This window comes from Paramisgurnus dabryanus, chromosome 18 (genome assembly GCF_030506205.2).
Source record: "Paramisgurnus dabryanus chromosome 18, PD_genome_1.1, whole genome shotgun sequence".
Lineage (NCBI taxonomy): Eukaryota > Metazoa > Chordata > Actinopteri > Cypriniformes > Cobitidae > Paramisgurnus > Paramisgurnus dabryanus.
In genome coordinates this window covers 19176105-19199017 of record NC_133354.1, presented here as the reverse complement: position 1 = coordinate 19199017, position 22913 = coordinate 19176105, and the positions used below count along the sequence as shown (strand labels likewise).

At 38.6% G+C, this 22913-nt stretch overlaps 2 protein-coding genes across 2 annotated transcripts; one reads left to right on the top strand and one right to left on the bottom strand.

The window, feature by feature from the left end:
• The first annotated feature begins 468 nt into the window (after positions 1-468).
• fabp6 (fatty acid binding protein 6, ileal (gastrotropin)) lies at positions 469-2052 on the top strand. The gene is made up of 4 exons (XM_065287804.2): positions 469-623; positions 1324-1499; positions 1723-1812; positions 1890-2052. The coding sequence occupies exons 1-4, from the start codon at positions 557-559 to the stop codon at positions 1950-1952; spliced, it is 396 nt and encodes a 131-aa protein (XP_065143876.1). The 5' UTR covers positions 469-556; the 3' UTR covers positions 1953-2052.
• Positions 2053-4692: 2640 nt separating this feature from the next.
• ccnjl (cyclin J-like) lies at positions 4693-21975 on the bottom strand. Its single transcript, XM_065287168.2, has 6 exons — positions 21680-21975; positions 21000-21095; positions 18218-18428; positions 11611-11910; positions 8417-8576; positions 4693-8208 (listed from the first exon to the last, which is right to left on the bottom strand). The coding sequence occupies exons 2-6, from the start codon at positions 21075-21077 to the stop codon at positions 7743-7745; spliced, it is 1215 nt and encodes a 404-aa protein (XP_065143240.1). The 5' UTR covers positions 21078-21095; positions 21680-21975; the 3' UTR covers positions 4693-7742.
• Positions 21976-22913: the final 938 nt, after the last annotated feature.

The window sequence follows — 22913 nt, the reverse complement described above, 5'->3', positions numbered from 1 at the left end:
GAATCTCTTGTTTAGAAAGTTGAATGCAAATCATATCTAACAGGTTTTGTTAAAATTCAAAGCATATACATGAGAACAACCCAAGCAACAAAACCATTTGTTTCAAGGAGGTGGTAAAAGCTGTTAAATCATTGATAAGTTATAAGTTATAACTACATTACCCTATTCATCATTTATATTAGCCATTTGAATGACAAACGCTATTGGCATTATTTCTACTAGTATCATGAAGAAGCACTTCCTATGATCTTTGCATGGTGAGACTGATTTACTGAAAAAGATTTTAAAAGTCACTAAATTTTCCTTTCATTGCCCATGCATGGTGCATTAGTGCTAGTCAAGGTAATCAACCGTACGGTCATCCACTTGATGACTTGCTCTTTTTTAATGTCATTGTAAAAGTTTATTACACAGTTATTATAATGGTGTGCCCATAATGTCATGACAAAGAGCCAAAGAGAAAAGGGTATATAAGCACAAGAAACTTCAATCATCAGTACCTTTCTCCAAGATCACCTTTTGCCTCGCTCTTCTCTGTCCGCTCAACACCCAAACCATGGCTTTCTCTGGCAAGTGGGAAACTGAATCTCAGCAGGGGTATGAAGAATTTTGCAAACTTATTGGTAAGCCACTTCTTTAAATGACTATAAAATGTTTTTGGTTTCACCAGAGTTGGTGATTAAGGTCTCTAGTGATTGAACTCAGGTGGTGTATATCCAAAATGTATTGTTTGATACTCTAGCATGAAAAATTCCTACCTTCATCCCGACCCTGGTAAAATGATATATTAGATTTGGATGTTGGTGTGCTGGTTTACTCACCAGGCCCTTTAACTAGATTAACAGGATAGTTTACCCATGACAATTCTGTCACCTTCCTGTATGAATGTCTTTATTCTGCTAACCACAAATGAAGATATTCTCAGAAATGTTTGTAACCAAACAGATCTGGGGCACAATTGACTTCTATAGTAAAAAATACTATGGAAGTCAACGGTGCCCCAGATCTAATTGGTTAGAAGCATTATTTAAAATATCTTCATTTGTGTTCACCAGAACAAAGACTGGTTTGAAACACCATGAGAGTGAGTAAATTATAGCAAAATTTGTCAAAAAGCCATGATAGTTAAAACAGCTTCGCCATCAACGGCTATGCTTGTTTACCAGCTAAGCCAGTACTAATTTGCATTGCAGTTGATTTGGTGTTTTCTGCTTGGTCAAATAAGTGTTGCTTAAAAAACAAAATAATGTAATTATTGCTGGATTTGTTCATAAATTATACAGAGTATTTTATATATTTTATAATCACTTGAATATGCCTTAGGTATCCCTGATGATGTCATCACAAAGGGGCATGACTTTAAGCTTGTGACAGAGGTCACTCAGAATGGAGATGATTTCACATGGATCCAATATTACCCAAACAACCACACTGTGACAAACAAATTCATTGTGGGCAAAGAGAGTGACATGGAGACTACCGGAGGAAAAAAATTCAAGGTATTGCCATGAAAAGTTCAAATCAGACTCATTAATAAACACATAATGCAAAGCACTTATTGTATAGTGCCTTCAAGAACAACAATAGGCAGGGACGAGTGCTTGAATGTATTTAATCTTCAGTGGTTATCTCTTTCATTTATGCATATGTCTAAGCAAACATTAAATCATAAAGCATGAGCTATTTTAACCGTGAACGCTCATATTTGCATTGTTCATTCAGGGAATCGTCAAAATGGAGGGAGGCAAGCTGTCCATAGATTTTCCCAAGTACAACCACACATCTGAAATCAGTGGTGGAAAGCTGGTTGAGGTGAGATGTAAAAAAATCTGTTTAAAGTGAGCTGAAATGCACGGCGTATCTAATTCTCCCCATTCTCTGCTTTGCAGACCTCTACAGTTACCAGTGCCAAGGGTCCGGTTGTTTATGTACGTACAAGCAAGAAGATCTAACTACATTATTGACATACAAAACACTGTTCTGCTATGTATGCTACAAATAAAGTGTAAAAGCTTATTAAACTGTTTCTGTATCTCTTACTCATACTACATAAATGCAATAAAAACATACAATAGTGTAACATAAAGTGAATTATTTAATTTTTTTAAACTTACAAACAGCTTAAGTACCACTGGAGGGCAGTCAACCCTAAATCATACACGTGCTCCCTCTGGCAATTCTGTAACAAAGACATTAGCATTCATTTTTTAATGCATACTAAGGACAACACTAATGAGTACAAAAGGGGGGTGTGGGTTGATTTTTCAAGGTAACCTTTTAAAGAGCCAATTAAAAATTACACCGAATTAAATCATAAAACACCACAAGTTGTAAACGCCACAGCATGTTTAATTTGTAACTGATTCAAACACAGCAAGTTAATGTTAAATCTCACTTTATGCAGACTATATAGACTAAATGTATTGTAGAATGAACAAAGGAGTACAATGCATTAAAACAATAGCAATGTGAAGGGTTTGCTTTAGAGGTGCCCCCTCCTGATAATCAAGAAAAAAGGTGCCGGCCCTTCCCCCTTCTCTGCTTCGCAAACAAAGGTTGTGAAAATGATCCATTACCCGACTGCCCCTTTGCCAACTATCACCCCCCATTCAATCCGTGTCTCTTCATCATCACACCAACTCAGACATGTGCCCCCCCAACAAGCTTTAACACAAAGGGACAGTCCTCTGTCTGCTATCCACCAATCTCCTTAATTACATAGATAAGAAGGGACTCAGTAAAACCTCTAATCTAGTTACGGTAAAGTGAACTCCATCCAAGAGCGTTAATTGTTAACATTTTAAGGCTTTTGTATGTAAAAATAGATATCTTCTAAATAAAAATAAAAAATAGTTACATATAAGTTACTTTATGATGAAAGTAAAAAGTACAAAACAGGAACCTTTACTTAGTAACGCATTGCGTCAGCAATGCAAAGGTCATGGGTTTGAATCTCAAAGAACACACACTGATTAAAGAAGTATTGCACTTTAAAAAGCTTTGGATATAAGCATCAGCCGAATAAATGAAGGGAAATAAATATAAAATTTATGACCTTAAATGTTGACAGTGTCACTGTAAAATAAGTTTTTGCTGCTTTACATGTTCAAATGCCATCATATTGGCCTTACAAGTAATATTTAAATGAAATTTTAATATTCTGTTTTACTTGTAACCAATTTGATTGCATGTAAAAATGTAGGCAAAAAATATATGTCAACATTTGAAGTGGATCAAAAACGTTTATTAAAGTTTTCCTAAGACAAGAACGGGTATTGAGTATTGATTTTAAGACAACTTTAAGGAAAGGTTTTGATCCACTTCAATTGTTGAGTAGTGTATTTTACATTAACTGGATCATGGTTTTAGATCATACAAATTTAATTTTTTTATTTATTTTATAAAATAATATGAAATAATTTATATAAAAAAAGAATACATAGTATTCTTTTATCCTACTATGAAAGTTAATTGGGCTCATGATCGGTTTGGTTACAAACATTCCTCAAAATATCTTCCTTCAAGTTTGTCAGAACAAAGAATATATAATATGTACGTTTGTAACAATATGATAGTGAGTAAATGATGATAACATTTTCATTTTTTTAACTATATCTTTAAATTAATTATTTGATAATAATAAATGTAAAAAAAATAACATTTGTATGATCTAAAATCTTAATCCAGTTACTGTAAACTATTTTTTTTGCTTACATTTTCAAATGCAACTAAATTTGCTTAGTATCAACTTACCTTTTTTTTTATTTTTATAACTTTCACATTACAATTTTTAAAAGTTACAGCCCTACACCACTTGTCAAAATTTAAACAGCGAGTTGAAATAACTTGAAAAGCCAATTGGTTGTGCACTCTTAAAATGAATGTGTTAAAACAACACATGTTGTTGTGTCTAGTTAAGGACAACACATTTAATGTGTTGTCCTTAAATAGACACATCTCCAGGTTATTATTGGAACAACACACTTTGTGTATTTGAACAGAAAATCAACACAAAATAACACGTGATGTATTAAAAAGGATAATACAAAACAATGTGTAAAAAAAATTACACATCTTAGAGTGTAAATTAATGCAGGAAAATATTTTAAAAGTGTACATTGTGACTTTCTAAATTAAAGGACTCATCATTTATGATCTTTGGTCAAACATTAAATTTGATTTCCTTTAACCCAACATTTTGTAGTTTTGTCCTTGACTCAGTACACTGCACCCTTGAGTGTCAAATTTATCTTCACCATCTCGTCCACCACGCAGAAATATTTTGTACATTACTCCACCTTCACTGTAGCTATTGTCAGCTATCCTTTAGCTGAGCCCGAGGCTTTTATCTTTGAAAAGATCACTGGTGCTCTGTTGGATGCGCTTTATTTGTTTAGTGGTGTTTAGTGACAGGAAGAGCCACCATGTGAGGCTGGAATCTCCCCCATTGTCCTCAATCCAGCACGTGACATGCGGCCAGGAAAGGGGGAGGGCGGCGGTATTTAGAGGTGGAGCCAAATGAACCAGACCCCCCTCCACAACACACCGCCAAGGACCTTTTCATGTGCAATGAGTCCCGACATTCATATGAAACAACTTGCCTCGAGCTATGCAAATTCCCCGGATCCATTCACAAACCATGCACACGCATGACACACAAATAAAAACATTCGACATGAACAATTTGTGCTTTTCATTTTATTTCTGGGGTTTTCATCCAAATTACACCGGTTATCCCCTGACCCAAATACAGGGTTTTAAATAAACCCATTAGATCATTGAATGAGCAGTATTACTGATCTCCACCTTACTATAAATGTCTGACTCAGGAGACATTGGTTGCAATGTGCAACATTTTCTTGATGGAAAAATAAATCACTGCTTGTCGGCAGTAATAATGTATCAAAACAAATAAAAACAACTAATTCTACATCATAAAAAAGTAGTGGTAGTAAAAAAAAGCAGTCTAAGGCTATGTTTACATTAATGCGTTTATGCTTTAAAACGCGTTACTTTTGCTACGTTTACGCCTTTCATCTACACTACATCACCGTTTTCGACCCTCATAAACGGATTCGTTCGCAAACGCTGAAGACCCTGTTTTAGTTTGAGAACTCAGACGTTGCTCTGAGTGTAAATGAACCTAGACGGAGTCTTATGTAAACGAACAGCTGACGTTAACATGATAGCGCATCATTTTCAAAGTAAAAATTATTTTATTCATGTAAATGTTGGTTTGCAACGGAGGTTTTGCCAAAAATAGTAAACATCTACCAACCAGCTATTATAAACGCTATATCGGATTGTTTTAACATGTATCCTTATAGATAATGTCTGTTTTATATGAATGTTTGAGTATTGTTGGGTTTAATGTGTTTATGTTTTGTTTAAATTTAGTTAGCTTACGAAAGATAGACTGTAATTTTAAACGCCATATAGGCGTTGCAAAGGCCAATATGAAGGGAGAATTGTAATGGGTCAGACATTATTTTCCAGTTTAATGTAAGTTTTGTTTGCTACTTTAAAATGAATTTCGTTTCAGATAATTTGTCACTTAATTTTAATCGATGTTTTGTTGATACGTTTTGTGAATATAAATTAATAAAAACAATAAACTCAACGTCATTAATATAATGCTCATTTAGGCGCTTGCGCTTTTAGCTATTTGTGTGTTGCTAGCGGAGGAAGTGCACGGACCTCGCACACTTTTAATGCAATAAGCATTTCTGGTAGGCTAAAGCTATACTTAACCCTTTACTATGCTTGATTGAAGTTTGCATTTGCTGAAATTTATTTTTGCTTCAAGTTCGCTACTGTTTAGTACTGTTCACTTGAATGCTTTCTTTTTAAATCATAAAGACCTTTCTGTTTAGTTATAAAATCAAAATTAACCTGTTAATCATATTAATATGTTGTAGGGGGTGAAATATAACAGTATAAGACTTTCCCAAACACATTTTTATAGGTTAAAATAGTGTCTGTTATAGTTGCCAGCAAAGGACCCATGTATGACTTTTTGTCAATATCGCACACCCCTAGGCTGCATAAACGTGCAAAGGTAAGCTATTATTAGAGTAATAAGTTATTTTACACTTTTATGCACATGCCCAGTTACATGATTGGTCATGTTTCATGCATTTATGGTGGTGTATAGTGTGGATGAAGATTCTTTTTAAAATGCCAGTATAAACGAGGATCGTTTTCATTTTAAAATGCCGTTTTAAAACGCAAATGCTCTAATGTAAACATGGCCTAAAAGTAACAACCTAATGATTACGTATTGCACACACAGAGGCTTCACAAAAGAATGAACAGAAATATAAAACAGTGCGTGTCTGTTACAGTGAACACAGTTCTCTACCTATACAAAACATGAAAAAGAAGAGAAATTAAACTAAACTTTGGAGAAAATACATAGCTGTGAATGTTATATGACCAATCCAGTAAAAATGTATAAAGCAAAATAACGTCGAGCCCTGCAGAATCAGCACATAAATGGCAATATATTGAGGTAGTTCAAAGTTCAGGACTACAAGAGAAAGATTTTGATCCAAAGTCCAGTAAAGTGGTTGAAAAGCTTCTCATTCAGCAGGACGTAAAGCAGACACTTTGGTCTTAAGGCCAGCAAACAAAAAATAAGGAATTCATTGTGTAACCTATACTTTCTGGACAAAACTCATGAATATAAAAAGCATGTTTGGTTAATCTTTTCTTTAGTGTACAATAAAATATTTTTGGAGCAAGAATTAAAAATATCCTCAAGTTGAAATAAGACTGAATTGATGTTCATGTAATGTGTATAAGCAAACAAAATAGTGTTAACACAAAGTCAATCATCCTTCCGTCCCCCACAATGAATTAAAGCATATTATAACAGTAGAACAAAGCCTGAATAACTAACCCGCAAAATGATCTTAAATTTACTCTGTTGACCGGTTGCTAGCATGACCTCAGAGGTAAAGACAGTGTAAGAGCAGTAACGTGAGGTAATCTTTCTAAGCCACAGTGTCTGAATCGGGTGCGGCAGAACCACAGGGTGATCATGGCTATTTTCCCTAGGGGGAGGAACTAGTAAAGCATGGTTTCCTCCGGCTCACGAGAGAGGGTAGGACATATGCCTCCATCCCCTGAGAGGCTTCCCTCCATCTGCCAGAGGAAAAAAACCTGAAACCTGGTTTCAACCCGTCAACCAATTCAGCAAGGAGAACAAAGAAGCTACTTCATACAAACATAAACTGTTTCAATGGCGTGTAAGATTCCTGTACATCCCTGATATGAGGTTCGTCACTGTAAACAGAAAGGAACACGAGATTCTTGGTCATAAAGCCATACAGTTCATACAAAAGGCAGCAGCATCGAAGGTCCGTACAGTAAATCCAGTGTGAAAGTTCTCGAAAAATGCTGGTGTGGTTGAATTTCATTTCTTAAGGCTGTACATTAAAAAAAAGTGTTCTCAGTCGATCAGCTTGGCCGATGTGGCACTGGCAGGAAGGTCCCTTCTTAACAAAATCTCGAAAAATAGACATCCTCAGTTTATAAAAAAGAAAGCGCACACAAACGCTTTAAAAAAAGTTCAGTTTTTAAGTTAATACTATAACCTCTGTGGGATCCACTCGACTCTTTGTCTTCTGTTTGGGAAGTCTTCGTCTACGGCTAAGACGAAGCCCCTCGGGGCTAGATGAGGGCGAGAGGGCGGAGGACGGCGGCAGCCCCAGGTTGAGTTTGTCCTCCCTCTCCTGGCGTCACCTGTCGAAGCAGCCCGCTGTGAAGGCGTGGTGGGAGCTCAAATATCCGTTCCCGTAAGTCAGACCGAGGCAGTGGCGTTCGGGCCCCATGCTAACCTGCATAGAGATAGGACCCTGAAGGGGCAAACCACGCAACCCAGATGCCAAGGTGGGGAAAGAAGCGAAGGAGCTTGCCGGCATGGCTGCAGAGAGCAGGCTGGCCTGGTGAGGCTGCAGGTAATCCCGAGAGCCCACGGGACCCAGTGCCTGGCAGTCTGCCAGCATGTGCAGCTGGGATAATGCCGGCGAGTGCTGCGGGTAGCTGCTGGCTTGGAGGAGCAGCTGCTGGGAGCTGGCGATGGGCTGCCTCTGCAGAGAGGGGGTGGCAGGACTGGGCGGGATGTGAGCTTGGGGCAGGAGGCTTTGGCCAGAGGAGGGGGATGATTTGGATTTGTTGGCCTCTTTAACATCGTTGTCATGGGCACTGAAAATGAAAGAGAGGAACTATGAGCATGACAATGAAACGTACACTTACAATGAAAGCGAGTAGTGACCGAGGTTAGCGCTGCATTTAACATCACTTTTTGTGCTCCATGAGTCGACACGTGGAGGAGTGAATGACGACAATTTTTAATAAATTCAATACAGAGTATACCACATGTACGCAGGTATAAGCTAGGGTTTGCTCTTACAGTAACATGAGCTGGATACACTGCGTCAGATGATCCCAAGAGTAGCCGGTGAGCAGGTGGAGAACTGTGGTCCAGCTTGGTGAGATCTGCAGACAGATTCTGGATGCAGCTATGCAGGCAGCCGCCACCTGAGAGGGTCTGAAGCTTAGGAAGGCATGATCTACAACAAAACACACACATATGCATGCTTACTGACCTTGAAGAAACAAGTCAAATTTAGTTATACAGTGCTTTTTTATCATGTTGCATTGTTTTTAAAGCAGCTTAACATGAAAAACAAAATAAGGAAACCACAGAAAACAAGAAATTTATAAAAATATATAGTATAAAGGATGGGTCTCCAACGTTGTTCCTGGAGGGGACATGCATATTTTACTCCAACAACCCTGCCTCTAATTTTAAAGTAGCCCTGAACAACTTGATTAGCAGGTTCAGGTTTGTTTGGACCTAGTCCACACGGATGCAGGTATTTTTATAACCGGAGTTTTTCCTCCTGTGTTTAAAAAAAAATCCTGTCCACACATGCTCGGTTTAAAAGAAATCTCTGCATACATGAAAACGCACGTGCTGTCAAGAGCATGCCACACCAGCAGGCAGTGATATAACCCTAATTGTAAAGCCACGTTGGCCAATCAGAAGCCTTAATAAAAAAATGCAACCAGCGTTTCTGAAAATCCTCACCCTGGCAGGGGTTTTCAAAAATGTTCGGTTCATTGCCCTGATACTGCATTTCCAAGTTGACGAACGGCCGAACCACGTAAAAAAGGTCACGGTTATAAAAATACACGTGTCTGTGTGGACAAGCCCTAAAATGTGCAGGACATGTGCCCTCAAGGAGCAGGGTTGGAGACCCATAGTATAAAGAATATATGATATTATTGCAAATGTTATTGTCCTCATAAAATAGATTAAAAGCTATAATAAAATCTATCAAATAAAATAGTGTATACTTTTTCTATCGCACATTTAGTAAATTTATATGAAAATGAACAGGCATCATGATTTAACTAGATATGCCGTACCATCATAAAGGGATAGTTCGGCCAAAAATGATATTAAACCAATGATTTACTCACCCCCAAGCTGTCCGAGTTGATATGTCCATCGTTTTTCAGACAAACACATTTTCGGATATTTTAGAAAATGTATTAGATCTTTCAGTTGATTAAATGTAATGTTAAGGGGTCCACGACCTTCAAGTCCAAAAAAAGTGCGTCCATCCTTCACAAATTAAATCCAAACGGCTCCAGGATAATAAACAAAGGTCTTCTGAGGGTAATCCGTGCGGTGTTGTTGTAGAAATATCCATATTTAAAACTTTATTAACGTAAATAACTACCTTCCGGTAGCGCCGCCATCTTAGTCGCGTCCGCATTCAGGATGAGAGCTTACGCAGCCTACGGAGGCTACCCTGCTGCTGCTCTGTGCCCCCGCCCTCCGAATTTGTCATACGTCACTAAGAAAAGTGCGTACACTACGCTAATACTCTCTCCTGAATACAGAGGAGTCTAAGATAGCGGCGCTACCGGAAGGTAGTTATTTTCGTTAATAAAGTTTTAAATATGGATATTTCTACAACACCACCGCGCGGATTACCCTCAGAAGACCTTTGTTTATCATCCTGGAGTCGTTTGGATTTAATTTGTGAAGGATGGACGCACTTTTTTGGACTTGAAGGTCGTGGACTATGGGTGGACCCCGTAACATTACATTTAATCAACTGAAAGATCTAAAACATTTTCTAAAATATCCGAAAATGTGTTTGTCTGAAAAACGATGGACATATGCAACTCGGACAGCTTGGGGGTGAGTAAATCATGGGTTTAATATAATTTTTGGCCGAACTATCCCTTTAACACGGAAATGCCCCCCACCTCCCAAAAAAATGCAGTACAGAGAATTTGCAATAATATCATGAAAAGAAGGATAAAAACTATTGAGAAATTGTAGCAATATCATTAAAAGACCAAATCAAAGACAATGCCAGTACATTACGTTCTGAACACCCCTAAACCATGGTAAAATCAGTGTAAAAAAAGATTTTTACAAGACATTTATGTTAAATATTAAATCTTATATTAGGGCTGGGTGATATTGACCTAAATTTATATCTTGGTAATTTTGGAGTCATTGGCAATATACAATAAATATCCTCATATTCTACAAAGTGGAATAAATGTTTTCATGAAAGTAAAATCCTTAATAAATTACATTTATTGAAAAAGCGTATTAAGAAAATAAACTTCAAAGACTTTAAAATTTTCTCCCCGTTTGAAAATATACAGCTGTACAACATGCAAGCTGGCTGGAAAGCTTACGACTGACCTCAGTGTACATATTTTGGCAGAGCATCTGTTGCAAAAACGAGAGTCATATCAGACCATACGATGTTGACGGTATGGTCTCATCCCATATCCCGCTGGGAAAAATACCGATATGTTACCCAACCTCAATATATTGCCCAGCCCTACACCAGATTAAATTATTTAACCGAGTAATATAGTATATTAACCTCACTCTAGTCTGTTCACGGTTGCCAAGCAACATACTGAAAGATTATCCTATGAACATATAATTTGCACATTAATAAAGAATCCAATTAAAGTGCGGTCAGAGGTTTGTATATATCAGCTATTTAACAGCAGATCTGATTTCATCACTTATAAATCTATTCAATGTCCAGACAAAAGTCACACATTAATTTACAAAAAGTATTTCTTAGGCCTGGGATAGATGGTTTAGGGGTGGTTTCCCGGACAGGGATTAGACAAGTCCTAGACTAAAATAATGTAAGAGCTGTCCAAACTGAAAACAACTTGCACTGACATATCTTAAAATACATCAGTGCCCTTTGTTTTGCCTCAAAATGCACACAAGTAATGTTTTTAGTAAGGCATGTTTGCATATTTCCTAATTAAACTGAGGCCTAGTCCTGGTTTAAGATAATCCCCATAGACTGTTATAGGTTAAGCCGGGAATAAGCCTTTGTAAAATTAGGATAAGCAAGTAGCCGTTAAGTAGCTTTAACAAATATGACTATACTGGTGTGCATCTTGAGACAAAACAATAGCACTAATATATATTTTAGGATATGCAAATTATTTTAAGTTAAGACACCTCAAACCAGCATATTATTTTGGAACTAGGCTGTGAAACTGAGGCTTATAATACCAAAGCGACTTAATGCTTATTACCTTGTAATGAGACCTCTAAGAAGTAGTGTGTGTACTTGTCCATGAAGGCTTTGGTTTTGGACAAGGAAGAGAGGGGCCAGCCGTTGTGCAGGTCTCCCTCTTGGACAGCGGCGTGGAGGTAGTAGTCGATGAAGTGAGCGGGTGTTGGCATGCACAGGTTCCAGCCAAACGTCTCCAACAGCAGCAGCTCCATCTTGATGAGGTCACGCTTGTTGAGGGTGAGGTTCAGACTGCACATGAAGCCAAGTGTGTTCAGTTGCTCCAGTTTGGGCACACGGTCCTCCTTTTCCTCAAACTTACCTGTGCAAAGATAAGCAAATATTAAAAACGTGTGTAACACATGTATGATTTATATTTATTGTATGTTCTTATTGATATTTCTTGTTATATGTAACTTTCGTCCCACATCAGAGGATGCATGCATACTGTATGCTCCCCGTCTGATTTTTTTAACCCTTTATACATTATACATGTATGTCAGGCATGCGCATATAGGAGAACGTAGTATGATGCCCAGGAGATGCATTGCACTGTGTCGCAATGCGTATGCGTCATGTTTGCGTACACGTGCGAGTCAAATAAACTATGCTTTGCAAGGCTGTGCGTTCGACTATGCCCCCATGTTTGTGTACGCAAAAAGTAGACTATACTCTGGGTTTAACTTTCTAAGACCCGAGCTTTGGTTTGTGTGTTTTTTTTTCAGATTTCTAAAATGTATAAAATTGTACAGACCGAAATCACTATAAGCAGCTTTGGACAAAAGTGTCTGCCAAATGCATGAATGTAAATGTTTTTTTTTTCTCTTTCCCATGCAATGAAGACCCAACTACAGGTTCCTGGCATGGCAGTAGTAACATTTTATTGCCTTTTCTTTAATCCTGGCTAAAGTAGACCCTGTTATCAGATATCACAGAGAAATTCTTGATCTAAGAACAGTGCAGTTTTGTCTTTTACTCACATTCTTTGATTTTTTTTTAAAGGATTTGTGCTGACATCATTAAGGTGAGGCATTCTGCAAATTCCTGTAATGAGAATACACAGCTGCTCCCTTCTCTGCAGAATTCCTTTGTTCTCTTCCCCATTCCCTTCCTGTCTCTCCTGTGCTAGGTGTTAATATCTTTTCCCTAAAGTCCAAAGCTCCCTAGTATTGCTTTCCCCCGCACTCCAACGCTCCTACAATAAGGGCCTCATAACCTCTGACCCCCGCGACGCATGCTTGAGTGCTGGTGCCCTCCTGCCCGGCCCCCCCGTAGATCAGTGGCTGGAGGAGACAGGCATACAAATACGTACTATGGTATAGTGAGTGATGGTAAAGCATGGTACTTTTACCCATACTATGGGGAAGAAGTTGATATGGAGGTTAATTTCTTCCTGAAAACTTAAGACGATACACACATACCAGCATTATCTTAAATGCAACAAGGCAATGCCTAAATTAATAGTTTACCAAAATATGAAACTCTTTTCAATTTACTCCTCCCTATGCCATCCCAGATGTATTTGGTGACTTGTTGGATGGATCATTTTAGAGTTTTATCATGTTGGCTCCCATATAAGAAGATAACATGATGGCATTTTTATATCAAATTATTTGTTTGTATTCAACTGAAAAAAGGAAGTTATACACATATAGTGAATGGCATAGTGAGACAAGGCATCGTTCAGGGTTCCCAAACCTTAGTAAACTTCAAATTCATGGACCTTTAAGGACTTTCCAAGTCCAATACCCTCAAATTCAAGGACTAAATGTGGGGACACATTCCAATAAGAGCAAGGTTACATTGTTACAGTTCCCTTTTGAGGGAACTTGCGCTGCGTCACTGCAAAACACTTTGGGGACGCCTCCAGGGGTAAGTGCGTCTGAATGTTTACATCAAATTCAACCAAGGGTAAGCGACAAAGACAGGAAGTATAATGCTATCTGAAATATTGCCGTTACAGGGACACAGGAAGTATGGCAAGGGAGACGCAGCGTCTCGTTCCCTTCTCAGGGGACAACAGTTACATACATAATCCGAGACGTTTTCATTTGTCAAACACAACTATGCCAAAAAGCATTATGGTATGAATCAACATTCGCATACAGAAGATATAAGCATTTAAAGCGAACAGTTTAGCATGTTTGCTTAAAAGGCTAGAATGTTTATGATATTATTCTACACTACACAGGGAATAAAATTGTATGCATAAAATAGATTCAAGCACTTTCAATGACCTGTATCTATCTATGTATTTTTCAAAAACTTTCCAGGGCCTAGAATTTCCCCCTCCAGATTCACAAACTTTCAAGGCTTTCAAGGACCCTGATCATTTTCATAATGATGTTAAGCTTTTAACAATGTAAAGAACATTGTGTGAAAATATAACCTTGATATCTTTATTACTGACTGAGTAAGATTATGTCAAAGATTTTAGCCTGGATGGCTCAGGAAGCCTGCTTGTGTCAAAACCGGCAGACACTAAAGCCAAAGCATAATGTCTTCTCTTAATTATCAATGGGTATACAAACTCTTTTCATCAGCATCCAACCTCAGGGGGGGCATCTGTCACACTAATCTGAATATCAGGAACCCTGCTGAGTGTTTCAGTTTAAACATGCCCCGCCAGGACCCTAGGCTCCCCGCCCCTCCCTTCTCTCGCCGAGGAAAGGCGCAGCCTGCATTTGACATGCTACTCGAGACCATTTTCTCATAAAGGTGAGCACCAGCTCAATTAGTCTCAGTACAGATGTGTGATTTCACAAAGCTTTTTTCTAGAGATAAAAAACATAACCAGGTCATGGTTTCTTTTTCCTTAGGGATGCATTCATATTCATTTAAAGATGACATTTTAAATTCACATCCTGATAGGTCTGATAAAGGAAAACAGGTTTGGCGGAGTGCATTGTGCTTTAACGCCTGCTTTAAACTGGTTACCATAACAAACCCCCATCATCAGCCCGACTCAAGAGAGGAAATGAGCCTGAAATCTCGCCCTCTATCCTCCTCTAAAGTTTTCAGTAAAAATAATGAGAAAGGGGAGGGGGACACAGATAACATCAGACTTAAGCGTTTATCCATGCATGTCCACCAAGCTGCATTTAGTCAGAGCATTAAACTCTAAATGCTATAATCTTACAAATTTGATCAAGTCTCGAAATCATGCTTTATGTTTTAGGACTGTAATTCTTTAGCTTAAAGTTAATCTCAGACGTTTTTGGTGCGGTTTGATTTCTGCTGACTCTGCCTTTAAACAGATCATCCCTTGAGCTCAACTTAATACATAATGGGGCAGACACCCAGACAGGGCTTAAGCCTAGTCCAAGACTAAAAACACTTGTTTGAATTGTTTTAAAGGAAAACACCACCGTTTTTCAATATTTAACTATGTTCGTACCTTAACTTAGACGAATAAATACACACCTATCTTTGTTCAATGCGTGCACTTAATCTTTGTACAGTGTGTCGTGAATGTGTTAGCATTTAGCCTAGCCCCATTCATTCTTTAGGATCCAAACCGGGATGAATTTAGAAGCCACCAAACACTTTCATGTTTTCTCTATGTAAAGACTCTTACATGAGTAGTTACACGAGTAAGTATGGTGGCACAAAATATAATGTGGAGATTTTTTAAGTGGATACAAAATGAGAACTATATTGTATGGCGGAAGAGCACTTAGTTTGCAGCACTTCGACCTCGGCTGCAGTAATATTGACAGAAGTTTGAGCGAGAGGATGAGCAGTCAGGAGTGGTGATGTTACTGTGCGCCAAGGTCTATACAACTATAAATAACTAAGGTCGACCTGGATTAAACTAAACCCTGTCTTGGAAACTGCCCCGATGACAAATAAGCTTCAGATAGGAAATAACTAACCTCTACATAAATTCAGACTGACAAAACCAAAAATGCATATTTAAGGGGATAGTTCAAACAAAATGAAACTTCTGTCATCATTAACTCACTCTCATGTTGTTACAAAGTAGGGATGCACCGATACCGATACTGGTATCGGCCTCGATACCACATTTTCTAAAGCACTTGTAAAAAGTCCCCCGATACCTGGAATCGATACCACGGTCTGAGAAATGTCTATGTTTGAGCGGCGTGCAAGCGGTTAATGCCTCGTGTTGTCCAAAGAGGCAGAGTTTACAACAAACTGGAAAACTAGTCCTTTGTTTTTTTTTTGTTAAATTAAATGACTAAAGCTGTTACCTGTAAATTTAAATCATGTTTTTTTATCAAGTACTCTGTATCGGTATCGGCAAGTACTGATATGCAAGTACTCGTATTCCAAAAAAGTGGTATCGGTGCATCCCTATCACAAAGCTGTATAAATTTCTATGGTCTAATGAACACGAAGGAAGACATTTTGAGGAATGTTTGTAACCAAAACATTCATGAGCCCAATTTACTTCCATAGTATTATTTTTCCTACTATGGAAGTGAATGGGGCTCATGATCGGTTTGGTTACAAACATTCCTCAAAATATATTCCTTGGGTGAACTATCCCTTAAATTGGATCACCCAAAAATGATTATCATACATCAAAACTGCTTCAATTAAAAAGACATTTCTCCAATGTCTCCAAAAAAATCATGTCTTGGCCCTGAATGGAAACGCTGCTGTGTTCTCAGCTATATGCATTAAGTCCAACCCTGCCTGACACGCACTGACTGCAGGCGGCTCTTGGAGAAAACCAACAATAGCAGCAGCCGCCTCAATCAATGACTTGGAAAAAGGGAGGGATATTTTAACAACACGAGCAAAGTCATTATTCATTCAGTCCATAGCAATTAATTAATGCCTGAACAACACTGCCAGAAGCTGGTCAGCGCAAAACAGACCTCCCCCCAAAAGCCATAATGAGGCTCAGAAAGATTTGCTATTTAAACACAGGGATGCAAAACAAGTAAACAGAGACTGAGAAATGTAAAAACAGCAGGGTATTTTGCCTTCAAATGGTTTTCCAGTGTTTCACAACATAAACAGTTATTTTATTTCGCATATGGCAGATGCATTTTATCAGTATGTGCATTCCCTGGGAACGAACCGATGACATTTGCAGTATCATCAACACAATATTATGCATTTGGCAGTAGCTTTTATCCCCTGCAACTTAAGAGTTTATCAACATGTGCATTCCCTGAAAATAAAACTCATAACCGTTGAGCTGCTAATGCACTGCACTACCAATTGAGCTACGCGAGCGTGAGGAAGCAATCAAAATAGTTTTCCATATAAAGCACTTTGATCTAACCTTCCATTAAAAACATCAATGCACAACAAGCCCCCCACCCGAATCTTATCTGTGTCTCGTTCTGTATGTGTAAGCAAACATGCTACAGCAGCTGATAACATGCCTCACAACATTACTTCAAGTGCTGATAGATTATGAGTCATTAGTCAGACTTCATTGTTTCCAGCATCATTAATCTACTGGAGACATCGGGTGCTTCGCTTGAATTTCTCGCACAATCTACCTGGAACCATTTTGCCATTCGATGGGGATTGCTAGGCACTCGCTGTGCTTTGGGAAGCTGAGCACATTGGGAAGGTTGCCGTGGCGACTGACGGAGGGGTCTGGAGGCCATGGCCTCTTATGCACACAGCTGTCATGCAGCACAATACAGCAGCCAGTCACTGCGGATGTGCTTGCTCGGTTCCATACACGCAACAGAAACATCTATGGTAGACAAATTTACAGTTCAGTGGTTGCAGAGGTAGGGAAGAGAGGGGCGAGTTGTGCCAGAACGTGGGATGTAACAGTACTATAATGTTTAAAGATGTGTTGCATTGAAGCCACATAAAAATATGGGTATACAGTCTTCGTATGTTTACATAATGTCTGTCTATGCATTTCTGCCAAAGCGCCCATTTACGTTTACTGTGCATATGATTGCAATGCAACAACAAAGCATTGGTATCAGTGAAAAGATAATAGCGGAAAACGTTGTGTCTGCTGTTTAAATACCAATAAAACAATATAGACCTGAATCATATTGAAGGCATTGCCAAACATCATAGCATAGCATCATAGCATAATATCAAAGGATCGATATTATATCGCATCGTGATGAGATGTCCGTAGTTCTTATTTAAAACGATGTTAGATGAAATATTTCAGATGTTTTTAGGTGAGCTAAGCCGGTGGTTAACTATCAATAAGCCATAACCTTAATACAAGCATCAAAAATACTATGAAATTATTACAACACAAATCGTATTACAAAATACTCCTGTGCTATTCAAAAAAAAACCTGTGCCTTGCATAAAATCTATAATATGCATCAAAATAAAAAAATGGAACTGGTTTGTGAATTAATTATTTATCCATTTATCTTCACATTTTATTTATAAGATCATTGTAAAAAAAAAAAATCCATCTACATTAACATGCAATGTCACTAAGTAACATTTCTACAGCCTCGATGGTACAAATGCCATTCCTCCAATCTGACTTGACAGCAAACATATTATAATACATTCGGGCATACAAGTCTCCCTACGTAGTTCATACAGCTCGCCCGTGTGCAATGCACCTCACGGTTTCCTGCCAAATTAGGTACATTCAAGGATCAAAGTAGGCACAAGAAATACAAAACAGATTAATTTTGTCTTTAACTTACTGGCCAGGAGGAGGCAGGAGAGGGCGATGACGTAGAGTTGCCGCACCGCTACATCATAGTGGTCCATAAAGAGGTCGAGCAGGTAGACAGCCAAGTGACGTGCAGTGGGACACAGCTGATAGCGGTTACTGAGAACGGCCAACAGGTCTGCAAAGTACCGACGCATCCCGATCTGCGGAGAGTGGGCCTGGTATGCCGGCAATTTCAGCTCCTGTGAGAAAAGGAAGATTATATTATTATATTATTTTATCTGGCTAGGCGAAATCAAAACTTCCAATAGTACTGTGTTTTTGGGTTTAATGGACATATTTGATCTTTACTGTCCTTGATATATAGCTCAATAATGTAACATAGTATTTCAAAGTATTGTGATATTACCATCTGATATCATTAATGTTCCATGTAATGGAAAATATGCATCATAGACCATCACTAACAAAAAAGCATTAACGTAATAAAATATTTTATTTTCCATTTGTCGGCATTTTACTTGTATAACAAAAGCAAGCAAAACCAACCCAAATATTCATCTAATCTCACTGCCAAACTCGGGTCTATAAAGTTAATGCTTCAGTCACACATAATAAGCATCTAAACTCATTCCAGACGACTCCCACAGGCAAAGTGTGCTGCTTTATAGTGGCTGCTCATGAGAGAGCCGGTAACTTCACAGGCCTAACCCTCACGTCTCATAGCCATCTGTCCCCTGTGGGGTGAGGGGCTGGGATTTGACCCTCTCAAGAAGCCTTTTTGTGGGGCCTGCCCGCAATTTAGACAGCGCTACAGCTGCTGAATTTAAATGGCTGATCAGTTCGTCAACTGCATATGTTGATGCAAACTAAGTTATCTTTATCCGAAGAACGAGCTTTTAATATGACAACATCTATAAATACTATACCAAGGTAGAGGAAATGGCACCTTTTTGTGGTTTTACTTTGCGGGTCGGTTAAAGAAAAAAACAGGAATTGCCTCTTGAACATCACATTTAAAGAGGAAATGATAAGATGTATTTTTCGTCATTTATTTAAAGGGATGGCAAAAAAATGCATAAAAATATGCACAGGCCTTGAGCCATAGCTTTAAGCACACGGTACACCTTGGCCATACTTCACGCAAACCGAATCATTGCATATATCTGCACTACATTAAAGAGCATCTATTTCATTACTAAAAACAATGTTATTTTGTGCATTTGGTATAATACAATGTGTTTGCGTGGTTTATGGTTAAAAAACACATTTTCCAAATACCGTAAATTTTTGTAGCTCCAGATTTCACTCGGTTTCTGAAACGCATGGATTTGAAAAGCTCTGTGTCCCTGATTGGCCAGCTAATCTGTACATTGTGATTGGCCTGAATACCTCTGATGTCAGTCGGAAATGTGACGCTCCTTACCATGTTTGAAAGATTCGTGCACAATGCAATGCTAACAGGAGTTAACTTACAGGCTGAGTCCGAAGCGGGAGGAATTATGATAATGTCGGTCTTCTCTACATCACCAATGACAGGAAGTAAACTATTGCCTACAATCCATGTGTTTGTTGTAGTCCAAGAAAACATATTTACATTGGAGACGATAACTGGCATGAACGTTTACTTTGGGGTTTGTACCTTTTCCATATTGTTAACATTTACTAATACACACTTGCACACCAAAGGAAAATGTAAAATCGTGAATCGGACCATTTGGTGCAAAGAGAAGAAAAAGGGTCTTAAATAATCCACCAAAACCTTGCATCTCCACACATGTCTTCAAACAGCTTCACCATTTTGCTTCAGCTGTGTATCAGCACCATGCACCAAAAGATTTCATATAGTAGCACATATCCATCCAACCAGTGGGATGAAAATGTTTGTGTCTAACTAAATATATAGGCAAACAAAGTCAGAATAAGAACACCACTGCTTTCTGCCACAAGAAACTTAAGTGACTGCTGAATAAACCCAGTAGGATTGTTTAGTCCTGTAATCTTACGCCAACAGACAATTTCAAGTACAAACACACACACACACACACACACACACACACACACACACACACACACACACACACACACACACACACACAGAGAGAGAGAGCACTTCACATTCCAAACCGGATGCGAGCAGCCCCAATAAACAGGCCAGACAATAAAAGCACAACAGACTGCGCTAAATAAATGCACTTAACCTCACCGTCTGATGACAGCAATTCACACAGTAGTTGGGGGACACAAGTTCGGCAATTCCTTGCGTTTGAGCTCCTCTATTTTTTTCAGTTGTAGAGCAGCAACGTTTACAATAATAAAGTTGAAACTGTTTCCAAGGTCACGCAGACAACATCATTTGCCAATCGACAAATGATACTGGAGGGGCTGGAATTTGTCCATGGAGTAAATTTTAAGGGGGGGTGATTCACATCTTTTATCCATGTAATAGCATCTATACCGTAAATTTAATTATAGGCATCTATAGTTTAAAAATATGCCCCCCAACTAGAGTCCCCCCAGTGAATCACGGCCATGGAAACTGTGTTTCCGAAGTCAGGAAATTGTTTAGGATGGGAGTAGATGCACAAGACAATGTGTTGGACAGGAACCTTCATCCATCCACCATCAAGGGATGTTTTGGAAGGGCAGTGTGACATTTCACACTTACCCATCAAAGCCATAGACAGGTGAAACCAAACCTGGTTCAATTTGCAGCAGACATAATCTAATGATAGAGGCCTGGAGGCTGACATTTGGATCAAAGCTTCATTGACATGATGAATGCAAAGCATCTGTGTATTTTTACAACTCACCTTAATCCGCAGAGCCTGATGGATGTCCGCTGCGAGCTGGCTTTTCCACCACTGCCCCTCTGGTTCCATCTTTCCCATCCAGAAAGGGCCCAAATCCTTCAAAAACACAAACAGAAGTGTGAGAAAATAAGCAATGTTGGTTCACATTCAACCGCAGCAGTTGTAAAGTATAGCAGCTCTATTTCAGTTCTGCGTAAAAAGAGAAATGCCACAATCTTTACTGTAGGTGGAACTACAGACATGGGATAAGTGAGCATTTGGTGGAAACTGTGGCAGTAATTGTACATTTATTGCGAGGCTTTTAAAAGTCACCCAGCAAAGTTCAAGCAGTTCATCCCACGCTATGCTACATCAACACAGCCCGTCATTGTATCGTTGCAATCACAGCTTCGTCTTATTTCTTCAATTTAAGCTATATAGAAGGCTAGTTAACGATAAACGTCGGGTAACGCCTAACTTTGCTCTCTTTAAAACTCCGAATTTAAAGTGACCGGCGTCGCACATCCACCCCTGAGGCACGCCATGACGCTCTACTACTGCGATACAAAGTATACATACGAGTTGCGAACCAATAATTCAAAGACTTTCAACGACTAAAAGCTCAACATAAAACATAAACTACACGTGTAACGCTTTTTATCGTAACAATCATCTTAATCCCCTACCACAGCTCGTCTTACCTATTAGACAACAACGCTCCAGACCCCTTTGTTTCAAAAGTGCCGCATACTGGAGTTATATCCTTCAACTCAGCGTGTTTGTACTTTTCAAAACATGTCCCATATCAAGGACAAATCTTCTCGCGTGTATATCAATCGCTTCAGTGTACGGTACGGCGACTTTTTTATAATTAAAACACCGCCGCGTGGGTATCCAAGTTAACCTCTTTGACTTGTTTCGCCGTCCCGATGTAATGTGCTCCCCCTGTGGCCTGAGAGGAGCAGATCTGAATGATGTTGCTGTGCGGAGATTGCGTGGTCGCTCCAAACGGGGAGGAGCCTGTGGACATTAGCCGTGTTTGACTTCATGCGGCGCTGCGCAAACTGACCAGTTTGTGACATCAGAGTAGCGCGAGAGCGATGCGGATGTACTGGATAACGGTCGAATCGATCTCGCGGTACTGTGATGTCATACTCCGATCAATCTACGCAGCGCAGCTTGAAGTCACATACGCTTATTAACGCAAACGTTGTTCAAAACAATTGAGGCTTGCCAATTCATAAAAAATAAAGAAGACTGATAGAAGATCGAAATGTATTTGTTCATATTAAGCTAAATGTACAAATTTAGAGATGATGAAGTTATCATTGTGATGTAACGGGTGTTTTAAATAAATTAGTGGGGGGCCTATCTTTGCACATTTAAACAGATCCTAATATGACAAATCTTAAAGGGGTATTTCACTTAAAAATTAAAATTCTGTCATAAAAATTCTACTCAGTCTCAGTTGTTCTAAACCTGTATAAATGTAACTGTTGTGATGAACACTAGGAAATATATTTTGAGTAATGTTTGTAACCAAACCAATCATAAGCCCCATTCACTCCCATAGTATGAAAAAAGAATACTATGGAGGTGAATGGGGCTCATGAACAGTTTGGTTACAAACATTTCTCAAAATGTCTTTCTTCGTGTTCATCAAAACAAATACATTTATACAGGTTTGTAACAACATGAGAGTGAGTTAATGATGACGGAATTTTCATTTTTCATCTTTAATATGATAATTCCTTTCACGAATTAAATGACACATATTTTGTAATAGTTAAATACATTATATGGACAATATGGACTTGTGCAATAACATTCTGCACATTTTATATTTATTCTTTATTTTAAAATATATTTTCCCCCTTTGTATATACATGTGCATTCATCCATATTTGTAGTTCATGTTTTCATGTAATAAACACA